General features: G+C 49.6%; 1 protein-coding gene across 1 annotated transcript in view; it reads right to left on the bottom strand.

The window, feature by feature from the left end:
* The window catches only part of LOC106604263 (serine/threonine-protein phosphatase 2A 55 kDa regulatory subunit B beta isoform), a 47094-nt gene extending 24749 nt beyond the window's left edge, over nucleotides 1–22345 (bottom strand). Inside the window, exon 1 of the mRNA XM_045717918.1 lies at nucleotides 21491–22345. Within this exon, the coding sequence (XP_045573874.1) occupies nucleotides 21491–21560 (70 nt within the window). The 5' untranslated portion in view covers nucleotides 21561–22345. The remainder of the gene's footprint in view (nucleotides 1–21490) is intronic.
* Between the last annotated feature and the right edge of the window lie 743 nt (nucleotides 22346–23088).

Here is a 23088-nt window from a genome sequence, read left to right as displayed (position 1 = left end):
CTGTCTCTGTGTTATTGCCAGCGATTGATGTTTGCCATCAGAGTGCATCTGTCTGATGTCTCTCACTGACCTCTGACCCTGGCTGTGTCACACCTGACTGGCTACAGGATTTATAGACCTTATTCACTTATTGTCTGAGTCCCAAAAGGCTCCAAATTCCTTATTTAGCGCACTACGTCTGGCCTTATGGGCCATGGTCAAAAGTAGTGTCCTACTGTTGACTGAAATTACCAAAATGTCTGCAATAAACCTGCGGACGTAGTCACATATGTTGGAGTCATCTTTTATAAAGAGACCAAGAGGAAACACAAAGGAATGACAGTACACCATGATATCATGTGATTCTCTGATTGGAAATGCTCCAGTTTTAGATTACTTGTATTGAGACAGGTCATTTTGAGAGGAGCTCCATCAAGATTCGGTCTGGTGTCTACATGGTCTCTGCTTCAGTGGTTCTGTTCATTCACTGAGATGATTGAAGGAGGACGTGTCGGAGTGTAAACTCGTTAAAAAGACTCCATCAATAACTGTTACCCCTCACTGGCTTAATATGTTAATGATGAGAGAGAGAGAGAGAGAGAGAGAGAGAGAGAGAGGGAGGGAGGGAGGGAGGGAGGGAGGGAGGGAGGGAGGGAGGGAGGGAGGGAGGGAGGGAGGGCAAAGAAGAGATTGTGAAAGAGGGGGAGAGGGGAGAGATGGTGAAGGGGAGAGGGGGAGAGATGGTGAAGGGGAGAGATTGTGAAGGAGAGAGATGGTAAAGGAGAGAGATGGTGAAGGGGAGAGATGGTGAAGGGGAGAGATGGTGAAGGGGAGAGAGGGAGAGATGGAGAGATGGAGAAGGGGAGAGATGGTGAAGGGGAGAGGGGGAGACATGGTGAAGTGGAGAGATGGTGAAGGAGAAGATGGTGAAGGGGAGAGAGGGGGAGATGGTATAGGGAAGAGGGGGAGAAATGGTGAAGGGGAGAGATGGTGAAGGAGAGTGATGGTGAAGGGGAGAGGGGGAGAGATGGAGAGGGGGAGAGATGGTGAAGGGGAGAGGGGGAGAGATGGTGAAGGGAAGAGGGGGAGAGATGGTGAATCGGAGAGGGGGAGAGATGGTGAAGGAGGGAGATGGTGAAGGGTAGAGGGGAAGAGATGGTGAAGGGGAGAGATGGTGAAGGAGAGAGATGGTGAAGGAGAGAGATGGTGAAGGGGAGAGGGGGAGAGATGGTGAAGGGGAGGGGTGGAGAGGGGGAGAGATGGTGAAGGGGAGAGGGGGAGAGATGGAGAGGGGGAGAGATGGTGAAGGGGAGAGGGGGAGAGATGGTGAAGGGAAGAGATGGTGAAGGGGAGAGGGGGAGAGATGGTGAAGGGGAGAGATGGTGAAGGGGAGAGATGGTGAAGGAGAGAGATGGTGAAGGGGAGAGGGGGAGAGATGGTGAAGGGGAGAGATGGTGAAGGAGAGAGATGGAGAAGGGGAGAGATGGTGAAGGAGAGAGATGGTGAAGTGGAGAGGGGGAGAAAATAATAGAAAAATAATAACACAAGGAATAAATACACAATGAGTAACAATAACTTGGCTATATACAGGGAGTGCCAGTACTGAGTCGATGATAACTTGGTTATATACAGGGAGTACCAGTACTGAGTCGATGAGCAGGGGGTATGAGGTAATTGAGGTACTGTATGTGACTGAACAAACAGAGACTAGGTGAAATTGACACGATCTCCAGCTAAAATAGTCTGCTAAAACAGCCTCATACACCAGCTAAAACATTTGTCGTGTGTCACATCCTGATCTGTTTCACCTGTCTTTGTGCTTGTCTCCACCCCCCTCCAGCTGTCGCCCATCTTCCCAATTATCCCCAGTGTATTATACCTGTGTTCTTTGTTGCCAGTTCATTTTGTTTGTCAAGCCTACCAGCATTTTCCCCATTGCTCCTGTCTGTTTCTAGTTCCTGTTTTCTAGTTTTCCCAGTTTTGACCATTCTGCTTGCCCTGACCCTGAGCCTGCCTGCCGTTCTGTACCTTGTCACTATCACGTCCTGACCATAGTAAGTGGTTATTTTCTATGGTAGAATAGGTCAGGGCGTGACAGGTGGTGTTTGTCTATGTTTTGTATTTCTATGTTCAGTTTCTAGTTTTGTATTTCTATGTTGGTTTTGTTTGGTATGATCTCCAATTAGAGGCAGCTGGTCGTCGTTGTCTCTAATTGGAGGTCATATTTAACTTGATGTTTGTCCCACCTGTTTTTGTGGGTGATTATTTGTGAGTAGTGTTTGTTTCTCCTCTGTGTCACGGTTTGTTATTTTGTAGATTTCAGTTATTTGATGTATTGCATAGTTTTCACGGATTAAATAAATATGTGGAACGAAACACACGCTGCAATTTGGTCCAATCCTTTCGACAGCCGTGACAGAATCACCCACCACCAAAGGACCAAGCAGCGTGGTATGGATCAGCAGGACAAATGGACTTGGGAGGAGATATTGGACGGGAAAGGACCCTGGAGGCAGGCTGGGGAGTATCGCCGTCCTAAGGAGGAGATCGAGGCAGCAAGAGCGGAGCGGTGATACTACGAGGCACTATATCCACCAAGAGGCAAGTGCGAGAGGGGGGGGGGCACACGGGGAGAATGGCAGAGTCAGGTTGGAGACCTGAGCCAACTCCCCGTACTTACCGTGGGGAGCGAGTGACCGAGCAAGCACAGTGTTATGCGGTGATGCGCACTGTGTCGCCAGTGTGCACTCACAGCCCGGTGCGCTCGGTGCAAGCTCCTCACCGTTGCCGTACTAGAGTTGGCCGTCAGCCAGGAAGAAGTGCGCCGGCTCAGCGTATCTGGTCTCCAGTGCGTCTCTTCGGCCCAGGTTATCCTGCACCTGCTCTACGCACGGTACCCCCTGTTCACCAGCACAGCCCAGTTTGTCCTGTGCCAGCGCTCCGCCCTTGCTGGGCTCAAATAACCATCCAGCCAGGACGGGGCGTGCCAGCCCTAAGCTCCAGACCTCCAGTGCGCCTCCACGGCCCAGTATACCCTGTGTCTGCTCTGCGCACCCAGTCTCCTGTGCGTCTCCCCAGTCTGGTGAGACCGGTTCCAGCTCCACGTAGGAAGCCTTCAGTGATGATCTATGGTCCGAAGCCTCCAGTGATAATCCATGGCACGAAGCCTCCAGTGATAATCCATGGCACGAAGCCTCCAGTGATAATCCATGGCACGAAGCCTCCAGTGATGATCCATGGCCCGGAGCCTGTAGTGATAATCCATGGCACGAAGCCTCCAGTGATGATCCGTGGCCCGTAGCCTGTAGGGATGATCCATGGCCCGGAGCCTGTAGGGATGATCCATGGCCCGAAGCCTCCTGTGATAATCCATGGCCCGGAGCCTCCAGTGATGTTCCATGGCGCGGAACCTGCAGTGATGATCCATGGCACGGAGCCTCCAGTGATGATCCATGGCACGGAGCCTGCCGCGACGGTCCCCAGTCCGGAACATACAGAGACGCTCTCCAGTCCGGAGCCTCCAGTGACGCTCCCCAGTCCGGAGCCTCCAGCGACGCTCCCCAGTCCGGTGCCTCCAGCGATGCTCCCCAGTCTGGAGCCTCCAGCGACGCCCCTCAGTACGGAGCCTCCAGCGACGGCCTGCAGCCCGGAGTCTTCAGTGGCAGCCCGGAGTCTCCAGCGGCGGCCTGCAGCCCAGAACCTCCAGCGGCGGCCTGCAACCCAGAGCCTCCGGCAATGATCTACAGTCCGGTGGTGCAGAAGCAGAGGGATCAGCGGGTGGAGCGGGGGTTACACCCCGAACCCGAGCCGCCTCCTCCACGGGGGGGATGCGCTGGATAAGAAGGTTCTGAGTACTGCACCTGAGCCGCCATAGACATTAGTCACCCACCCTACCCTCCCTTTGTGTTTTTGTTTTTAGGGGGGGTTTGTTGTTTGTTTTTTTGTTGTTGTTATTTTGTGTAGGTGCGGTCGGAGTCTGCACCTTGGGGGGGGGGGGTACTGTCACGTCCTGACCATAGTAAGTGGTTATTTTCTATGGTAGAGTAGGTCAGGGTGTGACAGGTGGTGTTTGTCTATGTTTTGTATTTCTATGTTCAGTTTCTAGTTTTGTATTTCTATGTTGGTTTTGTTTGGTATGATCTCCAATTAGAGGCAGCTGGTCGTCGTTGTCTCTAATTGGAGGTCATATTTAAGTTGATGTTTGTCCCACCTGTTTTTGTGGGTGATTATTTGTGAGTAGTTGTCACGTCCTGACCAGTAAATAAGATTATTTGCTATTGTAGTTTGGTCAGGACGTGGCAGAGGGTATTTTGTTTATGTGTGTCGGGGTGATGGTTTATGTAGTGGGGTGTTTGATTCATTATTTCCGGGGTTTTTGGTCACTGCTATATGTTAGTCTATTTCTATGTTCTTTCTAGTTAGTCTGTTTCTATGTTTAGTTAATTGGGGTGTGGACTCTCAATTGAAGGCAGGTGTTGTCTAGTTGCCTTTGATTGAGAGTCCTATATATTAGGGTGTGTTTGTGTTTGTAAATTGTGAGAGGTTGTCACTTGAATTGCTGTCTTGTGCCTTCAAGTCTGTATTCGTCATTCATCATTGTTGTTATTTTTGCATACGTATTTGATTGGTTTTCCTTCTTTCGCCTATTAAAAGAAGATGAGTATACAACCCGCTGCGCCTTGGTCCTCCTTTCCAGACGACAACCGTTACAGAACCTCCCACCAAATCCGGACCAAGCAGCGGAGGAAGGAGCAACAGGTGGACTTTGAGGAGCAAAGGGAATTTGAGTTGGACCAACGGGAGAAATGGACATGGGAACAGATTATGGCCGGAGAGGGCCCATGGAGAAAATGGAACAAAGACCGGGAACGCTACCAAGGAACACGACTGGCGTTTAAGCCCGAGAGGCAGCCCCAATAAAAAAATTGGGGGGGGCATATGGGTAGTTTGGCTGGGCGAGGTTTGAGCCCCAGGCCAAATCTCCGTACCTTTTCTGGGCAACCAGTGAATGGACAGGTCTCGTGCTTCGGGGTAATGGGTACTGTGGCGAGGCCAAGTATTTTTAGGCCGGTACGCGCTATACCAGTGCCCCGCATTTGCCAGGGGATAGTGGGCATCCAGCCAGTAAAAGCGATGCCAGTTCTGCGCTCGAGACCGCCAGTACGCCTCTACGGTCCAGTGCGTCAACCCAGTCCGACTCGGTCTGTTCCCGCTCCCCGCACTAGCCCTGAGGTGCGTGTTCCCAGGCTGATACCTCCAGTACCAGCACCACGCATCAGGCTTCCAGTGCGTCAGCCCAGTCCGACTCGGCCTGATCCCGCTCCCCGCACTAGCCCTGAGGTGCGTGTTCCCAGGCTGATACCTCCAGTACCAGCACCACGCATCAGGCTTCCAGTGCGTCAGCCCAGTCCGACTCGGCCTGTTCCCGCTCCCCGCACTAGCCCTGATGTGCGTGTTCCCAGGCTGATACCTCCAGTACCAGCACCACGCATCAGGCTTCCAGTGCGTCTGCTCAGTCCGACTCGGCCTGTCCCGCTCCCCGCACTAGCCCTGAGGTGCGTGTTCCCAGGCTGATACCTCCAGTACCAGCACCACACATCAGGCTTCCAGTGCGTCAGCCCAGCCTCGAGAGTTCGGCAATAGTGTGCAGTCCAGAGTATCCGGCAACAGTGTGCGGTCCAGAGTATCCGGCAACAGTGTGCAGTCCAGAGTATCCGGCAACAGTGTGCAGTCCAGAGTATCCGGCAACAGTGTGCAGTCCAGAGTATCCGGCAACAGTGTGCAGTCCAGAGTATCCGGTAACAGTGTGCAGTCCAGAGTATCCGGCACCAGGGTGCAGTCCAGAGTATCCGGCAACAGTGTCTAGTCCGGAACCGAGGGAGACTGCCTGTGATCCGGAACCGAGGGAGATTGCCTGTGATCCGGAACCGAGGGAGACTGCCTGCGACCCGGAACCGAGGGAGTCTGCCTGCGACCCGGAACTGAGGGAGTCTGCCTGCGACCCGGAACCGAAGGGGTCTGTCTGTGACCCAGAACTGGGTGAGTCTGCCGATGACCCGGAACCAAGGGAGTCTAGCAGCAACCCGGAACTGAGTAAGCCTGACGATTTGGAACTAAATATGATTAACTGTATAACGAATGAGTCTGCCTTCAGCATGGAACGGAAGAGGTCTGCCGATGATCCGGAACGAGGGGAGTCTGCCTACGGCCCGAAACTGATCAAGTTCTGCATTCTGGAGGACAGTAGGCCAGAGCCAAAGCCACCTCCGGTATAGGTGGGTTGGGGAGGGGGGGTGTAGCACAGGTGCCGTCGTTGACGGCAGCCACCCTCCCTTCCCTCCCTTTAGTATAGGGGGAATTTTCGTTTGTTGTTGTTTTTTTTATTTTTTTTATTTATAGGGGGGTACTGTCACGTCCTGACCAGTAAATACGATTATTTGCTATTGTAGTTTAGTCAGGACGTGGCAGAGGGTATTTTGTTTATGTGTGTCGGGGTGATGGTTTATGTAGTGGGGTGTTTGATTCATTATTTCCGGGGTTTTTGGTCACTGCTATATGTTAGTCTATTTCTATGTTCTTTCTAGTTAGTCTGTTTCTATGTTTAGTTAATTGGGGTGTGGACTCTCAATTGAAGCAGGTGTTGTCTAGTTGCCTTTGATTGAGAGTCCTATATATTAGGGTGTGTTTGTGTTTGTAAATTGTGGGAGGTTGTCACTTGAATTGCTGTCTTGTGCCTTCAAGTCTGTATTCGTCATTCATCATTGTTGTTATTTTTGTATACGTATTTGATTGGTTTTCCTTCTTTCGCCTATTAAAAGAAGATGAGTATACAACCCACTGCGCCTTGGTCCTCCTTTCCAGATGACAACCGTTACAGTAGTGTTTGTTTCTCCTCTGCGTCACGGTTTGTTATTTTGTAGATTTCAGTTATTTGATGTATTGCATAGTTTTCATGGATTAAATAAATATGTGGAACGAAACACACGCTGCACTTTGGTCCGATCCTTTCGACAGCCGTGACAGTCACACCACACTGGATTATTGAACTCTGCCTGCTCTGACCCTGAGACTGCCTGCCGTTCTGTACCTTTTGGACTCTGATTTGGATTACTGACCTATGCCTGCCCTTGACCTGTCATTTTGCCTGCACCCTGTTCTCGTAAAAAAAATGTGTTACATTGACACTGTCTGCATCTGGGTCTTCCCTGAAACGTGATAATACGAACTGGCCATGACTGACCCAGCAGACTCAGACCAGCTCCGCAACTCCATCTCCTCCCAAGGAGCCACCATTGGAAGGCACGAGGAGTTGCTTCGTGGTCCCCTTACTCACACCCCTTTTCATAACATTTTGCTGTGGGGGGACCAGTCAAAATCTCTCCGGGTACTCAACTCTGGGGCCGATGAGAGCTTTATGGATGCTACCCTGGCATCCAAGCTGGGCATCCCCACTCAGCCACTCTCCATTCTCATGGAGGTTGGACGGGCGCTCTACAGGCCGGGTCACCCACAATATCACCCCCATCAACCTACGTGTGTCAGGGAACCACAGCAAAACGATCCAATTCCTGCTCACTATGTCTCCTCAGGTTCCCGTGGCATTGGGATTCTCTTGGCTCCAGTGACACAATCCCCTTATTGACTGATCTGCTGGTGCCATCATGGGCTGGAGCCTGTTCTGCCATGCTCATTGCCTGAAGTCAGTGCAGCCTTCCCAGGGATGTCTTCCTGGGGGCTCGGAAGTTGCCCAGGACCTCCGGGAGGTGTTGAGTAAGGCCCAGGCCACTTCGCTTCTGCCGCACCAACCCAATGACTGCAGGATTGACCTTCTCCTAGGCACCACGCCGCCCCGGGGATGACTGTACTCTCTGTTGGGTCCGGAGACCAAGGCTATGGAGACCTACATTGAGGACTCCCTAGCTGCAGGGTTCATCCATCCTTCTGCCTCCCCCACCAGCACAGGGTTCTTCCTGGTGGAGAAGAAGGACAAAACCCTGCACCCTTGCATCGACTACCGGGGCCTCAACGACATCACGGTGAAGAACCCCTACCCGCTACCACTCATCTTCTTGGCCTTAGAGCCGCTCCAGGGGGCCACCGTGTTCTCCAAGCTGGACCTACGGAACTCCTACCACCTGGTGCGGATACGGGAAAGGATGAGTGGAAGACTGCCTTCAACACGGCCAGCGGTCACTATGAGTATCTGGTCATGCCATTTGGCCTTACCAACGCCCCAGCTGTGTTCCAGGCTCTGGTTAATGATGTTCTCCGCGACATGTTGAACTGGTTCGTCTTCGTCTACCTCGATGACATCCTCGCCTTTTCCCGCTCTGCCTAAGAACATGTGCTCCATGACCGAAGGTTCTCCAACGCTTCCCGGAGAACCAGCTTTTGTGAAAGCAAAGAAGTGCAAATTCCATCGCTCCACCATCCCCTTCCTGGGTTACATCATCACTGCAGGGAGTGTACAGATGGATCCCGGGAAGGTGAGAGTGGTGGTGGATTGGCCCCAGCCTACATCCAGGTTGCAGGTGCAACATTTCCTAGGATTCGCCGGGGTTACAGCACCCTGGCTTCCCCTGTCTGCACTCACCTCTCCCAAGGTTCCGTTCACATGGTCCCCAGCTGCTGACCGGGCGTTCCGGGATCTCAAACACCGTTTCACCACAGCTCCCATCTTCTTTCATCCTGACCCGTCCCGACAGTTTGTGGTGGAGGCCGATGCTTTGGATGTCGGAGTGGTGGCTGTCCTGTCCCAGTGTTCTGCCCTGGACCTCAAGTTACATCCCTGCGCCTTCTTCTCCCATTGCCTCAACGCCACGGAGAGGAACTACAATGTGGGAAATTGTGAGCTTCTCACGGTGAAAATGGCATTGGAGGAGTGGAGGCCCTGGCTGGAGGGGGAGGAATATCCATTCATTGCGTGGACTGACCACAAGGACCTGGAATATCTCCGCACCGCCAAGCGTCTCAATTCCAGGCAAGTTACGTTGGCCCTGCTTTTCTGCTGGTTCAATTTCTCCCTCTCATACCGAACGGAATCCAACACTGTCACGCCGCTATAGCCCCAGGGCTACAACCCCAGAACCCGAGACCATCCTTCCCACCTGGCGATGGCACTCAGCTGGGGAATAGGGAAACATGTTTGTGAGGCGCAGCATTCCCAGCCGGGGGGGAAGGATGGTCTCGGGTTCCGGGGTCGTAGCCGTGGGGCTAAAGTGGCGTGACAGCGCATCCAGACCGGATGTTTGATCGTGACGCGGTTCGCTCCTCGGTCCTGGAGTGGGCCCACTCCTCTAAGCTTACCTGCCACCTGGGCTCCCGTCGGACCCTGGCCTTTGTGCGACAACGCTTTTGGTGGCCTACCATGGTTCTTGACGTCTCCGCGTTCATCGCCACCTGCACGATTTGTGCAAGGAACAAGACTCCTCGGCAAGCTCTGGCTGGTCTCCATCAACATCTGCCTGTCCCTCACCGTCCCTGGTCTCACTCCCCTCGTCTGATGGCAACACTGCCATTCTGACAGTAGTGGACCGGTTTTCCAAAGCTGCCCACTTCATTCCTCTCCCAAAGCTACCCTCTGCCAAAGAGATGGTGCAGCACATCTTATGGATCCATGGACTCCCACTGGACATGGTCTCCGACCGGGTCCTCAGTTCTCGTCCCAGTTCTGGAAGGCATTCTGCACACTCATTGGGTCGTCGGCTAGCTTGTCCTCCGGGCTCCACCCCCAGTCTCATGGCCAGTCAGAGTGAGCCAACCAAGACCTGGAGACGACTCTTCAATGCCTGGTCCGCCAACCCCACCACCTGGAGCCAGCAACTAGTGTGGGTCGAATACGCCCGCAACACCTTTCCTTGCTCTGCCACTGGGCTCTCGCCCTTTGAGTGTTCCCTAGGTTATCAGCCCCCGTTCTTCCCTGAGGAAGAGGTCGGCATACCATCGGCCCAGATGTTTGTCCCCCTCTGTCGTCGTACCTGGAAGAGATCCCGGTCGGCTCTTCTCAAGACCACCTCCGAGTATTGGCGACAACAGGACAGCCACCGGACCCCAGCTCACCGGACCCCAGCTCCCCGGACCCCAGCTCCCCGGACCCCAGCTCCCCGGACCCCAGCTCCCCGGTATCATCTCGGGCAGAAGGTATGGCTGTCCACCTGGGATCTGCCCCTCCGGGTGGAGTCCCGGTTTATTGGCCCTTTCTCCAAGGTTATTAGCCCCTCTGCTGTTCGCCTTCTGTTGCCCCGTATCCTCCGTATACATCCCACTTTCATGTGTCTAGAATCAAACCCATGTCTCACAGCCCTTTGTCTACTGTTGACCTGTTGTTTTGCCTGACCCCTGTTCTAGTAATACACTTTTGTTACTTCAACACTGTCTGCATCTGGGTCTTCCCTGAAATGTGATAGTTGTGTAAGAAGCCAACATGGCGTGACGGTGAGAGCCAGTTACGTAAGTGTGCTGTTATATTAGGTAGCGAGAGGGTAACTGGCAGCGGAGTGCCGTGTCAATGCCTTCTGTTAGACACATGGGAACACTGCATTAAACTGCGCTGCCTGCGTCAATGGAGAATGCTAAAGTATTCTCTCTCTCTCTCAAACACAAACAATGTTATATTTGGGTCCAACAAGACCATTACCTTGGCCTGCTCTCTGGAAGGCTTGATGGCTTATGCTTGTACGCTACGTGAGGTTCACACACACACACACACACATACACTTTAACATTCTATCTAGACAGCATTATATCATCATGGATCTTAGTAATGGAGCGAAACAGATCATTAACCTGATTTCTATAGAATCTGTCCAGTGGGAGATATACAAGATTGTGTGTGTGTGTGTGTGTGTGTGTGTGTGTGTGTGTGTGTGTGTGTGTGTGTGTGTGTGTGTGTGTGTGTGTGTGTGTGTGTGTGTGTGTGTGTGTGTGTGTGTGTGTGTGTGTGTGTGTGTGTAATCAGACTCGAGGGACAGATGTTATTTCTCCCCTTTCACACTTTATTACCCGATAGATACCTAACAGAGAGAGAGTGAGAGAGAGAGACAGAGAGGAGGGAGGGAGAGGGATAGGGAGGGAGAGGGAGAGAGGGAGGGAGAGGGAGAGAGGGAGGGAGGAGAGGCAAAATAGAGAGAGAGAAAGAGAGAGTGAGGAGAGAGGGAGAGAGAGAGAGAGGGAAGAGAGGAGAGAGAGAGGGAGAAAGAGAGAGGGAGAAAGAGAGAGTGAGGAGAGAGTGAAGAGAGAGGGAGAGAGAGAGAGGGAGGAGAGGAGAGAGAGAGAGGGAAGAGAGGAGAGAGAGGGAGAAAGAGAGAGTGAGGAGAGAGTGAAGAGAGAGGGAGAGATAGAGGGAGGAGAGGAGAGAGAGAGAGGGAAGAGAGGAGAGAGAGGGAGAGAGAGAGTGTTTAGTGTTCATTTTTATTGTTTATTTCACTTTTGTTTATTATCTACTTCACTTGCTTTGGTAATGTTAACATATGTTTCCCATGACAATAAAGCCCTTACATTGAATTCAATTGAATTCAATTGAGAGACAGAGAGGGACAGAGAGAGAGAAAGAGAGCGCACAAATCTACTAACAGAGAGGAGCTGTACTGATGGAGTTAGAAACATCACAGCACTTAACCATTGTCTTTGTCTCTGCTGTTTTCATGTCTCATAGCTATTCATCTGGGCTGTCTTTTCAAAGGTTATACAGTCTAAGCTGAGAAGTGGGTCTCAGTGAGTTAAGTGACCTTATAGAAAAACATTCTGTGACATTTGTTCCTGGACAGACCACAGGAAAAAAGAAATGTTTTATCAGAGCCAACAAACACATCCAATTGAGAAACACAAAAAGGTCAAATACTATTTAACCTCCAAGGTAGTACAGAGAACATATTAGACATGTACATTTATCATAGCAACACTCTCTCTCTCTCTCTCTCTCTCTCTCTCTCTGTCTCTCTCTCTCACTCTCTCTCTCTGTCTCTCTTTCTCTCTCTCTGCCTGTCTCTCTCTCGCTCTCTCTCTCCCTCTTACTTTCTCAAAGATGCACTTTGTCATTCTCTTTAAGCTGTGGTTGCACAGTCAGCGAAAACAGAAATTCCATAGAGCGTTGGTTAGTTTATTTTAGAGACCATCGCCAATGGACGAATCGCCAATACTCTGTAATGTCCTACTGTACACGATGTGGGTGGAACTATCCGTGGTATTCTTTAATGAATCCCTATTAATATTTCATTTCACTGCAGACTCAATAAAACAGCTTATCAGGAAATGAAAAACCTAATCAGCAGCTGGGGGGAGAGGGCTGTGGCACACACACTACACACACACTATACACACACACACACACACACACACACTACACACACACTATACACACACACACTACACAGCTTGCAACTAAACCCAACACACACTATACACACACACACACACACACACACACACACACAGCTTGCAACTAAACCCAACACACACTATACACACACACACAAACATGCATGCACTCACTCACGCACGCACACCACACACACACACACACACACACACACACACACAGCTTGCCACTAAACCCAACACACACTATACACACACTACACACTACATGCAAACATGCATGTACTCATACACATACACACACAAACACACACACAACAACCCTCTGTAATGCACCCCTAACACCCATGCCCTCTCCTAAAATGTGAGGCATAACATTTTGAGAGTGCTTTTTCATGAATAATGAATGCAGCCCTGGGGCAGAGAGAGACTGAGGCAAGAGCTAAGTCTTTTTATGATGGGGTCCTAAAGTGTAGCCCTGGGGGCATTTGCCTCTCCTCCTTCTCTCCTCTCCTCTCTTCCACCTCTCCAGCATACAGACCCTTAGTGGGGTCTGTCTCACTGTATTAAAATTCAGCATACATATACATATACAGAGAGAGAGAGAGAGAGAGAGAGAGAGAGAGAGAGAGAGAGAGAGAGAGAGAGAGAGAGAGAGAGAGAGAGAGAGAGAGAGAGAGAGAGAGAGAGAGAGAGAGAGAGAGAGAGAGAGAGAGAGAGAGAGAGAGAGAGAGAGAGAGAGAGAGAGAGAGAGAGAGAGAGAGAGAGAGAGAGAGAGAGAGAGAGAGAGAGAGAGAGAGAGAGAGAGAGAGAGAGAGAGAGAGAGAGAGAGAGAGAGAGAGAGAAAAATAGGCCGATTTGACCTAGATCTTCTGCTCAGGTTCTGTCAGACCTGGGCCCTGACGGTTAACCACAGGTTCTGTCAGACCTGGGCCCTGACAGTTAATCACAGGTTCTGTCTGGGCTCTGACCGTTAACCACAGGTTCTGTCAGACCTGGGCCCTGACAGTTAATCACAGGTTCTGTCAGACCTGGGCCCTGACAGTTAATCACAGGTTCTGTCAGACCTGGGCCCTGACAGTTAACCATAGGTTCTGTCAGACCTGGGCCCTGACAGTTAATCACAGGTTCTGTCAGACCTGAGCCCTGACCGTTAACCACAGGTTCTGTCAGACCTGGGCCCTGACAGTTAATCACAGGTTCTGTCGGACCTGGGCTCTGACCGTTAATCACAGGTTCTGTCAGACCTGGGCCCTGACAGTTAATCACAGGTTCTGTCAGACCTGGGCTCTGACAGTTAATCACAGGTTCTGTCAGACCTGGGTGCCCTAAATCTCAGTAATACAGAAAATTCGACATACCAATTAGGATCTGGCTGAAAATACTTGAATCAGTTATAGAACCCAATTTCCCTTTATGGTTGTGAGGCTTGGGGTCCGCTCACCAACCAATAATTGGGACAAACACCAAATTGAGACTCGGCATGCAGAATTCTCCCAAAATATCCTCAGTGTACAACGTAAAACACCAAATAATGCACGCAGAGCAGAATAAGGCCAATATCCGCTAATTATCAAAATACAGAAAAGAACAGTTAAATTCTACAACCTCCTAAAAGGAAGCGATTCCCAAACCTTCCATAATAAAGTCTTCACCTACAGAGAGATGAACCTGGAGAAGAGTCCCCTAAACAAGCTGGTCCTGGGGCTCTGTTCACAAACACAAGCACACCCCACAGAGCCCCAGGACAGCAACACAGTTAGACCCAACCAAATCATGAGAAAACAAAAAGATAATTACTTGACACATTGGAAAGAATTAACATAAAAACTGAGCAAACTAGAATGCTATTTGGCCCTAAACAGAGAGTACACAGTGGCAGAATATCTGACCACTGTGACTGACCTAAAATTAAGGAAAGCTTTAACTATGTACAGACTCAGTGACCATAGCCTTGCTATTGAGAAAGGCCGCCGTAGGCAGACCTTCAAGAGAAGACAGGTTATGTGGACACTGCCCACAAAATGAGGTGGAAACTGAGCTGCACTTCCTAACCTCCTGCCGAATGTATGACCATATTAGAGACACATATTTTCCTCAGATTACACAGATCCACAAACAATTCGAAAACAAATCCAATTTTGATAAACTCCCACATCTATTGTTTATTTCACTTTTGTTAATTATCTATTTCACTTGCTTTGGCAATGTAAACATGTGTTTCCCATGCAAATAAATCCCCTTAAATGAAATTGAAATTGAGAGAGAGCGAGAGCGCGAGAGAGCGAGAGACAGAGAAAGAGATGAGACATAGATTATGTCCTCCCAGTTTAGATTTTAAGGTCATTGTTCTGACAAAAATACATGTCAATCCTGTAGTTGAATCCTACAGCTTCCTTCATCCTGGTCACAGGGAAATGGTCACGTTACTACCCCTGCTCCCTGCATCCTGGTCTCAGGGAAATGGTCACGTTGCTACCCCTGCTCCCTGCATCCTGGTCACAGGGAAATGGTCACGTTGCTACCCCTTCATCCTGGTCACAGGGAAATGGTCACGTTGCTACCCCTGCTCCCTGCATCCTGGTCACAGGGAAATGGTCACGTTGCTACCCCTGCATCCTGGTCACAGGGAAATGGTCACGTTGCTACCCCTGCATCCTGGTCTCAGGGAAATGGTCACGTTGCTACCCCTGCATCCTGGTCACAGGGAAATGGTCACGTTGCTACCCCTGCTCCCTGCATCCTGGTCACAGGGAAATGGTCACGTTGCTACCCCTGCATCCTGGTCACAGGGAAATGGTCACGTTGCTACCCCTTCATCCTGGTCACAGGGAAATGGTCACGTTGCTACCACTGCTCCCTGCATCCTGGTCACAGGGAAATGGTCACGTTGCTACCCCTGCATCCTGGTCACAGGGAAATGGTCACGTTGCTACCCCTGCATCCTGGTCTCAGGGAAATGGTCACGTTGCTACCCCTGCATCCTGGTCACAGGGAAATTGTCACGTTGCTACCCCTGCTCCCTGCATCCTGGTCACAGGGAAATGGTCACGTTGCTACCCCTTCATCCTGGTCACAGGGAAATGGTCACGTTGCTACCCCTTCATCCTGGTCACAGGGAAATGGTCACGTTGCTACCACTGCTCCCTGCATCCTGGTCACAGGGAAATGGTCACGTTGCTACCCCTGCATCCTGGTCACAGGGAAATGGTCACGTTGCTATCCCTGCATCCTGGTCACAGGGAAATGGTCACGTTGCTACCCCTGCTCCCTGCATCCTGGTCACAGGGAAATGGTCACGTTGCTACCCCTGCATCCTGGTCACAGGGAAATGGTCACGTTGCTACCCCTGCTCCCTGCATCCTGGTCACAGGGAAATGGTCACGTTGCTACCCCTTCATCCTGGTCACAGGGAAATGGTCACGTTGCTACCCCTGCTCCCTGCATCCTGGTCTCAGGGAAATGGTCACGTTGCTACCCCTGCATCCTGGTCACAGGGAAATGGTCACGTTGCTACCCCTGCTCCCTGCATCCTGGTCACAGGGAAATGGTCACGTTGCTACCCCTGCATCCTGGTCACAGGGAAATGGTCACGTTGCTACCCCTGCTCCCCGCATCCTGGTCACAGGGAAATGGTCACGTTGCTACCCCTGCATCCTGGTCACAGGGAAATGGTCACGTTGCTACCCCTGCATCCTGGTCTCAGGGAAATGGTCACGTTGCTACCCCTGCATCCTGGTCACAGGGAAATGGTCACGTTGCTACCCCTGCTCCCTGCATCCTGGTCACAGGGAAATGGTCACGTTGCTACCTCTGCATCCTGGTCACAGGGAAATGGTCACGTTGCTACCCCTGCATCCTGGTCACAGGGAAATGGTCACGTTGCTACCCCTGCATCCTGGTCACAGGGAAATGGTCACGTTGCTACCCCTGCATCCTGGTCACAGGGAAATGGTCACGTTGCTACCCCTGCTCCCTGCATCCTGGTCACAGGGAAGTGGTCACGTTGCTACCCCTGCATCCTGGTCACAGGGAAATGGTCACGTTGCTACCCCTTCATCCTGGTCACAGGGAAATGGTCACGTTGCTACCACTGCTCCCTGCATCCTGGTCACAGGGAAATGGTCACGTTGCTACCCCTGCATCCTGGTCACAGGGAAATGGTCACGTTGCTACCCCTGCATCCTGGTCTCAGGGAAATGGTCACGTTGCTACCCCTGCATCCTGGTCACAGGGAAATGGTCACGTTGCTACCCCTGCTCCCTGCATCCTGGTCACAGGGAAATGGTCACGTTGCTACCCCTGCATCCTGGTCACAGGGAAATGGTCACGTTGCTACCCCTTCATCCTGGTCACAGGGAAATGGTCACGTTGCTACCACTGCTCCCTGCATCCTGGTCACAGGGAAATGGTCACGTTGCTACCCCTGCATCCTGGTCACAGGGAAATGGTCACGTTGCTACCCCTGCATCCTGGTCTCAGGGAAATGGTCACGTTGCTACCCCTGCATCCTGGTCACAGGGAAATGGTCACGTTGCTACCCCTGCTCCCTGCATCCTGGTCACAGGGAAATGGTCACGTTGCTACCCCTGCATCCTGGTCACAGGGAAATGGTCACGTTGCTACCCCTGCATCCTGGTCACAGGGAAATGGTCACGTTGCTACCCCTGCTCCCTGCATCCTGGTCACAGGGAAATGGTCACGTTGCTACCTCTGCATCCTGGTCACAGGGAAATGGTCACGTTGCTACCCCTGCATCCTGGTCACAGGGAAATGGTCACGTTGCTACCCCTGCATCCTGGTCACAGGGAAATGGTCACGTTGCTACTGTTTTCCTGTCTGATGAAAGCTACGACTCTCAGGAACACGTACCTCCCTTCTGTTTTCCTGTCCGATGAAAGCTACGACTCTCAGGAACACGTACCTCCCTTCTGTTTTCCTGTCTGATGAAAGCTACGACTCTCAGGAACACGTACCTCCCTTCTGTTTTCCTGTCCGATGAAAGCTACGACTCTCAGGAACACGTACCTCCCTTCTGTTTTCCTGTCCGATGAAAGCTACGACTCTCAGGAACACGTACCTCCCTTCTGTTTTCCTGTCCGATGAAAGCTACGACTCTCAGGAACACGTACCTCCCTTCTGTTTTCCTGTCTGATGAAAGCTACGACTCTCAGGAACACGTACCTCCCTTCTGTTTTCCTGTCTGATGAAAGCTACGACTCTCAGGAACACGTACCTTGCTTCTGTTTTCCTGTCCGATTCTCACAAGGACTCATAAGAAGGGAGTGACTAAGGGAAATTAATTCAAAGCATGCTTCCTTCAAACAGGAATTTGGCATTACCTGATTTTACATATCTTTATATTATTTATTATTATGCTTAGTTGTCAGATGATTTTAAAATGACCTTTAAGAAGCGTTTAAAAGTTGTTTAAATAAAACAAATTAAATGGTGAGCGAGAGTTGTGCCTTTTCCTTTTCAATGATTATCAATTTATTGGGTTGGCCTTCCACTCACGTTAGTTGAGCACCACCCACTTGTTTCCTAATTACTTTCAGCAAAATTTCAATTTAAGAAAAGTGCTTTATTGATGTTTGTATGGGTGTTGCTTTTTATACAGTTCTTCTGACGAATAATCGCATGTGGAAAATGTCCACCCCTCCCTGAAATTATTTGTTTTTTATACATCCGCTCCCAAGTGGCTCAGCAATCTAAGGCACTGCATCGCAGCGCTAGAGACATCACTACAGACCCTGGTTCGATCCCGGGCTGTATCACAACCGGCCGTGATCGTGAGTCCCATAGGGCGGCGCACAATTGGCCCAGCGTCATCCAGGTAGGCCGTCATCTGACTTGCCTAGTTAAATAAAGGTTAAAAAAAATTATCTGTAAGAATATAGTTGAATAGCTCTTCCCTATATAGTGCACTACTTTTAACCAGGGCCCCATGGGAAATATATGGAATAAGGTACCATTTGAGATGCAGACATGTTTCTACTCCTACCTTGGGTTTGGAACAGAATCATTATAATGTCCTTCAAAATGTATTCTGCTGTGAATATGTTCTTCCATTCCTTGCATTTTAATTCTTAAAAAAAAAATGTGTGTCTGAGTGTGTTGTGTGTGTGTGTGTGAGGTGATATGAAGACATAGCAGGAGTGTTACATCACTATTAGCAACATGTCATCTGTATGCGGCTGTATGCAAATAAGCTGGAATGTTAATTTTATTTTTTTCCCAGGCTCCTTTGCTCAGTCTTCACAGCTCCAAGAGGCCTTTCTTTCCAACCCAGAGTGATGAGATGCAAATCTAGGCTTTCTATCTGTCTCCATTACGCAGGAAAAAAGTATATATATCCATCTCGCAGTCCATCCAATGTTGATGAACTGAAAAGCAGTAGAACAGTACTAGTAGAATGTGCCAGAGACATTTTAAGTACATGGTGACAAAGAGTGATTGATAATAGGATGTTTCTTCTTCTCACATTCAGCAAAAACACATTCAGTTTGACCTCCTGCAAGTCATTATGGGTATTGGGATCTCATGGGTCCCTATGGGAACACCTCTTGGACACTACACACACAACCCACTGAGGCGTGGGATTGGTGCAAACTAAAGGTCAGCGTGTGACATCATTCAAACATTACATCATTAAAATTAGCTGTGTGCCTGAGGGAACTATTACAACAGCTGATCTGACCTCAGCTCGGACCTAAGTTTCAAGTTGTATTAGTCGTATGTACAGGATACACATGGTGTACACCGTCCATCATAAGGCTTAATCACAGTTTCCTTCTGGACAATGCAGCAACAATAAGACATAAGAAAGATACGTGTGTGTGTGTATGTGTGTGTGTGTGTGTGTGTGTGTGTGTGTGTGTGTGTGTGTGTGTGTGTGTGTGTGTGTGTGTGTGTGTGTGTGTGTGTGTGTGTGTGTGTGTGTGTGTGTGTGTGTGTGTGTGTGTGTGTGTGTGTGTGTGTGTGTGTGTGTGTGTGTGTGTGTGTGTGTGTGTGTGTGTGTGTGTGTGTGTGTGTGTGTGTGTGTGTGTGTATTGTTTGTGTGTGTGTCAAGTATAGTGGATTTCTGATGTGAGAGGCCAGAGAGGAGAATGAACACAGACACTCACCGGCTGATTCCTGATGCAGACTGAACTATACTGCTGTAAAACCTTTAGACCTTAGACCACACACACACACACACACACACACACACACACACACACACACACACACACACACACACACCCACTCTCTCTCTCTATATATATATATATATATAATGAGTTATTAGCCTTGACAATCTAGCGTAAATTGAAGTTACAAAAACACAAAGACGGGACTCTTCCATGTGAGCTCCCCAGACGAACGAGACAGACAGGCCTCTAAAGCTGAGGAGATAAACCCTTTATTTATCACCTGGATTAACCCCCACCCACTCTCGCTCTGTCTGCTTGTCGGTCTAGAGAGAGGTTTCATGTTTGTCCAGAGAGAGAGAGAGAGAGAGAGAGAGAGAGACAGAGACAGAGAGAGACAGAGACAGAGACAGAGAGAGAGAGAGAGAGAGAGAGAGAGAGAGACAGAGAGAGGGTTTAGACATATTTCCCTCAGACCCACAAAGAATTATTAAATAATTTTGATTAACTCCCATATCTATTGGGTGAAATACCAGTGTGCCATCACAGCAGCAAGATTTGTGACCTGTTGCCACAAGAAAAGGGCAACCAGCGAAGAACAAACACCATTGTAAATACAACCCATATTTATGTTTATTCATTGTCCCTTTCATTCTTCAACTACTTGCACATTGTTACAACACTGTACATAGCCAATAATATAACATTTTAAATATCTATATTCTTTTAAACATTTTGTGAGTGTAATGTTTACTGTTCATTTCTGTTTATTTCCCATGTTTATTTCCTTTTTTGTCTATTCCACTTGCTTTGGCAATGTAAACACGTTTCCCATGCCAATAAAGCTCTTTGAATTGAATTGAGTGACAAAGAGAGAGAGAGAGAGAGAGAGAGAGAGAGAGAGAGAGAGAGAGAGAGAACCATCCCTCTGTACCTCATGTCCAGTCCTCTACGTTTGCCTCCTACACCCTGCAGACAGAAGTGACCAGAAAACCCTGATCTAGTTAGACTGTTAGGGAGGTTCTGATGCAGGAGATGCAGGGAACCCGTTGGTGGAGGGTTGGATTTCCTGACGGGTCCTGGGGAGGTGGCTACCAATCAATCTCCTATTGGGGAACAGATACTGGTTTCCCAGTAGCCTCATAGAACCAGACAGAGGACTACGCTCACCATTCTGTTTTGCTTTACATGGTTAGATATCTCACGATCAGACTGGTTCCAACAGGTTAGTCTCACAGCATCAATTGCATTAGTATCAGTTAGTCCTGGTTAATCAATAGACATGATCAGTGACTGGGGCTAACATCGTTAATTAGATCAGTCTAACGATGGGACTTGATGTTATCAGTAAATCACCCGACTAACCCTGATCAATTAGCCAGACAGAGAGGCAGACCCAGCAAGGCACTGGGCTAATACAGCACTGTAGGAGGCTGTACTCTGTCCATGGTGCTGAATCCAGTCAGACTTTCTAGAATGATCCAACCTCAAAGATACACACACTTCTCTCTTCCCCCTCCCCTCCCCTCTCATAACCCTCCCTCGCTCCCTCTCTCTTACACAGTATATTTACTGACTCATTCGAGGCTGCTTCATGTGCCATTCAGAGCAGATTCGTCCAATCAGGCCAGCCATTGAAACAGACCCTGGACCGGTTCCTTCTGCTCTGAATGGAGCATTAGAGATTATCCACTGGACACAGACGTCAATTCAACGTCTATTCCACGCTGGTTCAATTTCATTGAAATTACGTGGAAACAACGTTGATTCAACCAGTGTGTGCCCAGTGGGTAGGGAGTAGGCCAGAGAAGTGGACCGCCACCCTCCTCCATAAATGATCAGACTTCCATCCGAAGCAACAATCAATCCGTACGCTGCATGACACCAGGCAAGATCGATAAGGTTCCGGGTCGGGACGCTATAATGACGACAAAAAGTATTCTTCTGATGACAATTTGTAAATCAATCCCTCATCATAACCGATATGCGGAATACTCTATGAAATAAACCGAACATTGTAAATATGTGTTGAAGAATAGCCTAGCTTGTTTTCCGTTACATACCTTCAGTAGCATAGTTGTGGTCGCGTAGGAAGCTGTTGTTGATCTTGCGGGTGTCACTCTCCTCCTCCATTGATAAATCGGTTGGTTCTGGATCCTGAGACCGTTAAAAGACATCCTTGACGTTACCATCAGCAGCAGGCTAGCCGCAAGACCAGCGTGAGGGCTGTCATCTTGACTCCAACTCTCTGGTAGATAGAGCGGAATGATCAAATAGCGATATTGTCAAGTCCCGTCCACGTCTTCAAATAGGAGGTTTTAGCCTATGCAGTGACAGTGCTTTACAAATGTGTGTCTTTAGTCATTCTAGCGCATTTAACCTCGACAGAATGGGTGGTGGTTGCCTCCGTCTTGCCTCGTTAAAAAATACAAAATAACCTAAGTAGTTTCAAATGATCAAAATGTCTTCAAAACGTGCCACCTCTGCTGTGCAGTGGAATGCAGTGGAATGGGTCAAAGAAATAGCCTTTTCCCGGTATGAGAGTGTGTGAATGAGACAGCAGTCCTCTGTAAATGTTATCTGGTGAAGATATGAGTTGAAGCAGGCAAGACTCTCTCTAGAACAGCTTGGCTGGGCGGGATTATGCGTCAAGCCTGGCTGGTTAAAGTCATTCCAACGTTTCCCTGCCAGCCTCCTCGGTTGCAGATCAGAGTGCCACTTCGCTTTCCTCCTTCCTTTCGTTCACCAAGAAAAGTCCTCCTCGTTTTCTCTCTTCGAACAGAAGGAAGTCTGGTGCGGCGCGCCCGAGTCATTGGTGCGCATATGGACTGGGGCGGCAGTATCCCTGGCGCTGGTACTGACGCGCCGCTTTAGCACCAGCCCTTTCCAATACCGATTGCCGCAGGCTGGATCTTCAAAACTACACGCAGCAAACGCGTTTTGAACGCTCGCTGTGACGTTTAATCGAACCATCACAGTGCAGCCTACAGGCAATGGTCAGTCAGAAAATCATGAATTATGAATGACTCTAGAGGACAAGCAGATCGGACATTGTACAGTTAATGCCAGGGCTAAGTTCTATTTGTTTTTCCCCAGGTGACATGAAGGAATGGGCTCACTGGTTTAGTTAATACATAGTTACTGGTGTAGGCCTATAGACATCAGGAGAGAGGAAGACATTGAGGGGAAAGGAGACTAAAGCTAAGAAACAGGCAGGAAAAGTGGTGAAGGATGGAAGAAAGAGAGAGAGAGAGAGAGACAAAGAGAGTGACAGAGGGAAGAAAGAGAGAGAGGAAGAGAGAGAGAGAGAAAAGAAAGAGAGAAAGAGAGAGAGAGAAAGAGTGATAGAGAGAATGAGAGAGAGATATAGAGAGAGATCGAGAGAGCTAGAGATGGAGAGAGAGAGGATGATGAAGGATGAGTGCAGCAGCCAGTCTGATTAATTAGATTAAGTTGAGATGTCTTCACCACCTGGTCTTTCTGGATCTAATATCAATCCCCACGTGGTCTTTCTGGCTCACCAGTGGGATTTCCCCACACACACATTACCCTTTATAATCCCCCCAATGTATGTGCATGTTTGTGTATGTGCATGTTTGTGTATGTGCATGTTTGTGTATGTGCACTTGTGTTCGTGCATTTGTATGCATGTGTGTGTGTC

The sequence above is a fragment of the Salmo salar genome, chromosome ssa05 (genome assembly GCF_905237065.1).
Source record: "Salmo salar chromosome ssa05, Ssal_v3.1, whole genome shotgun sequence".
Taxonomy (NCBI): domain Eukaryota; kingdom Metazoa; phylum Chordata; class Actinopteri; order Salmoniformes; family Salmonidae; genus Salmo; species Salmo salar.
This window is presented reverse-complemented; position numbering and strand designations above follow the sequence as displayed.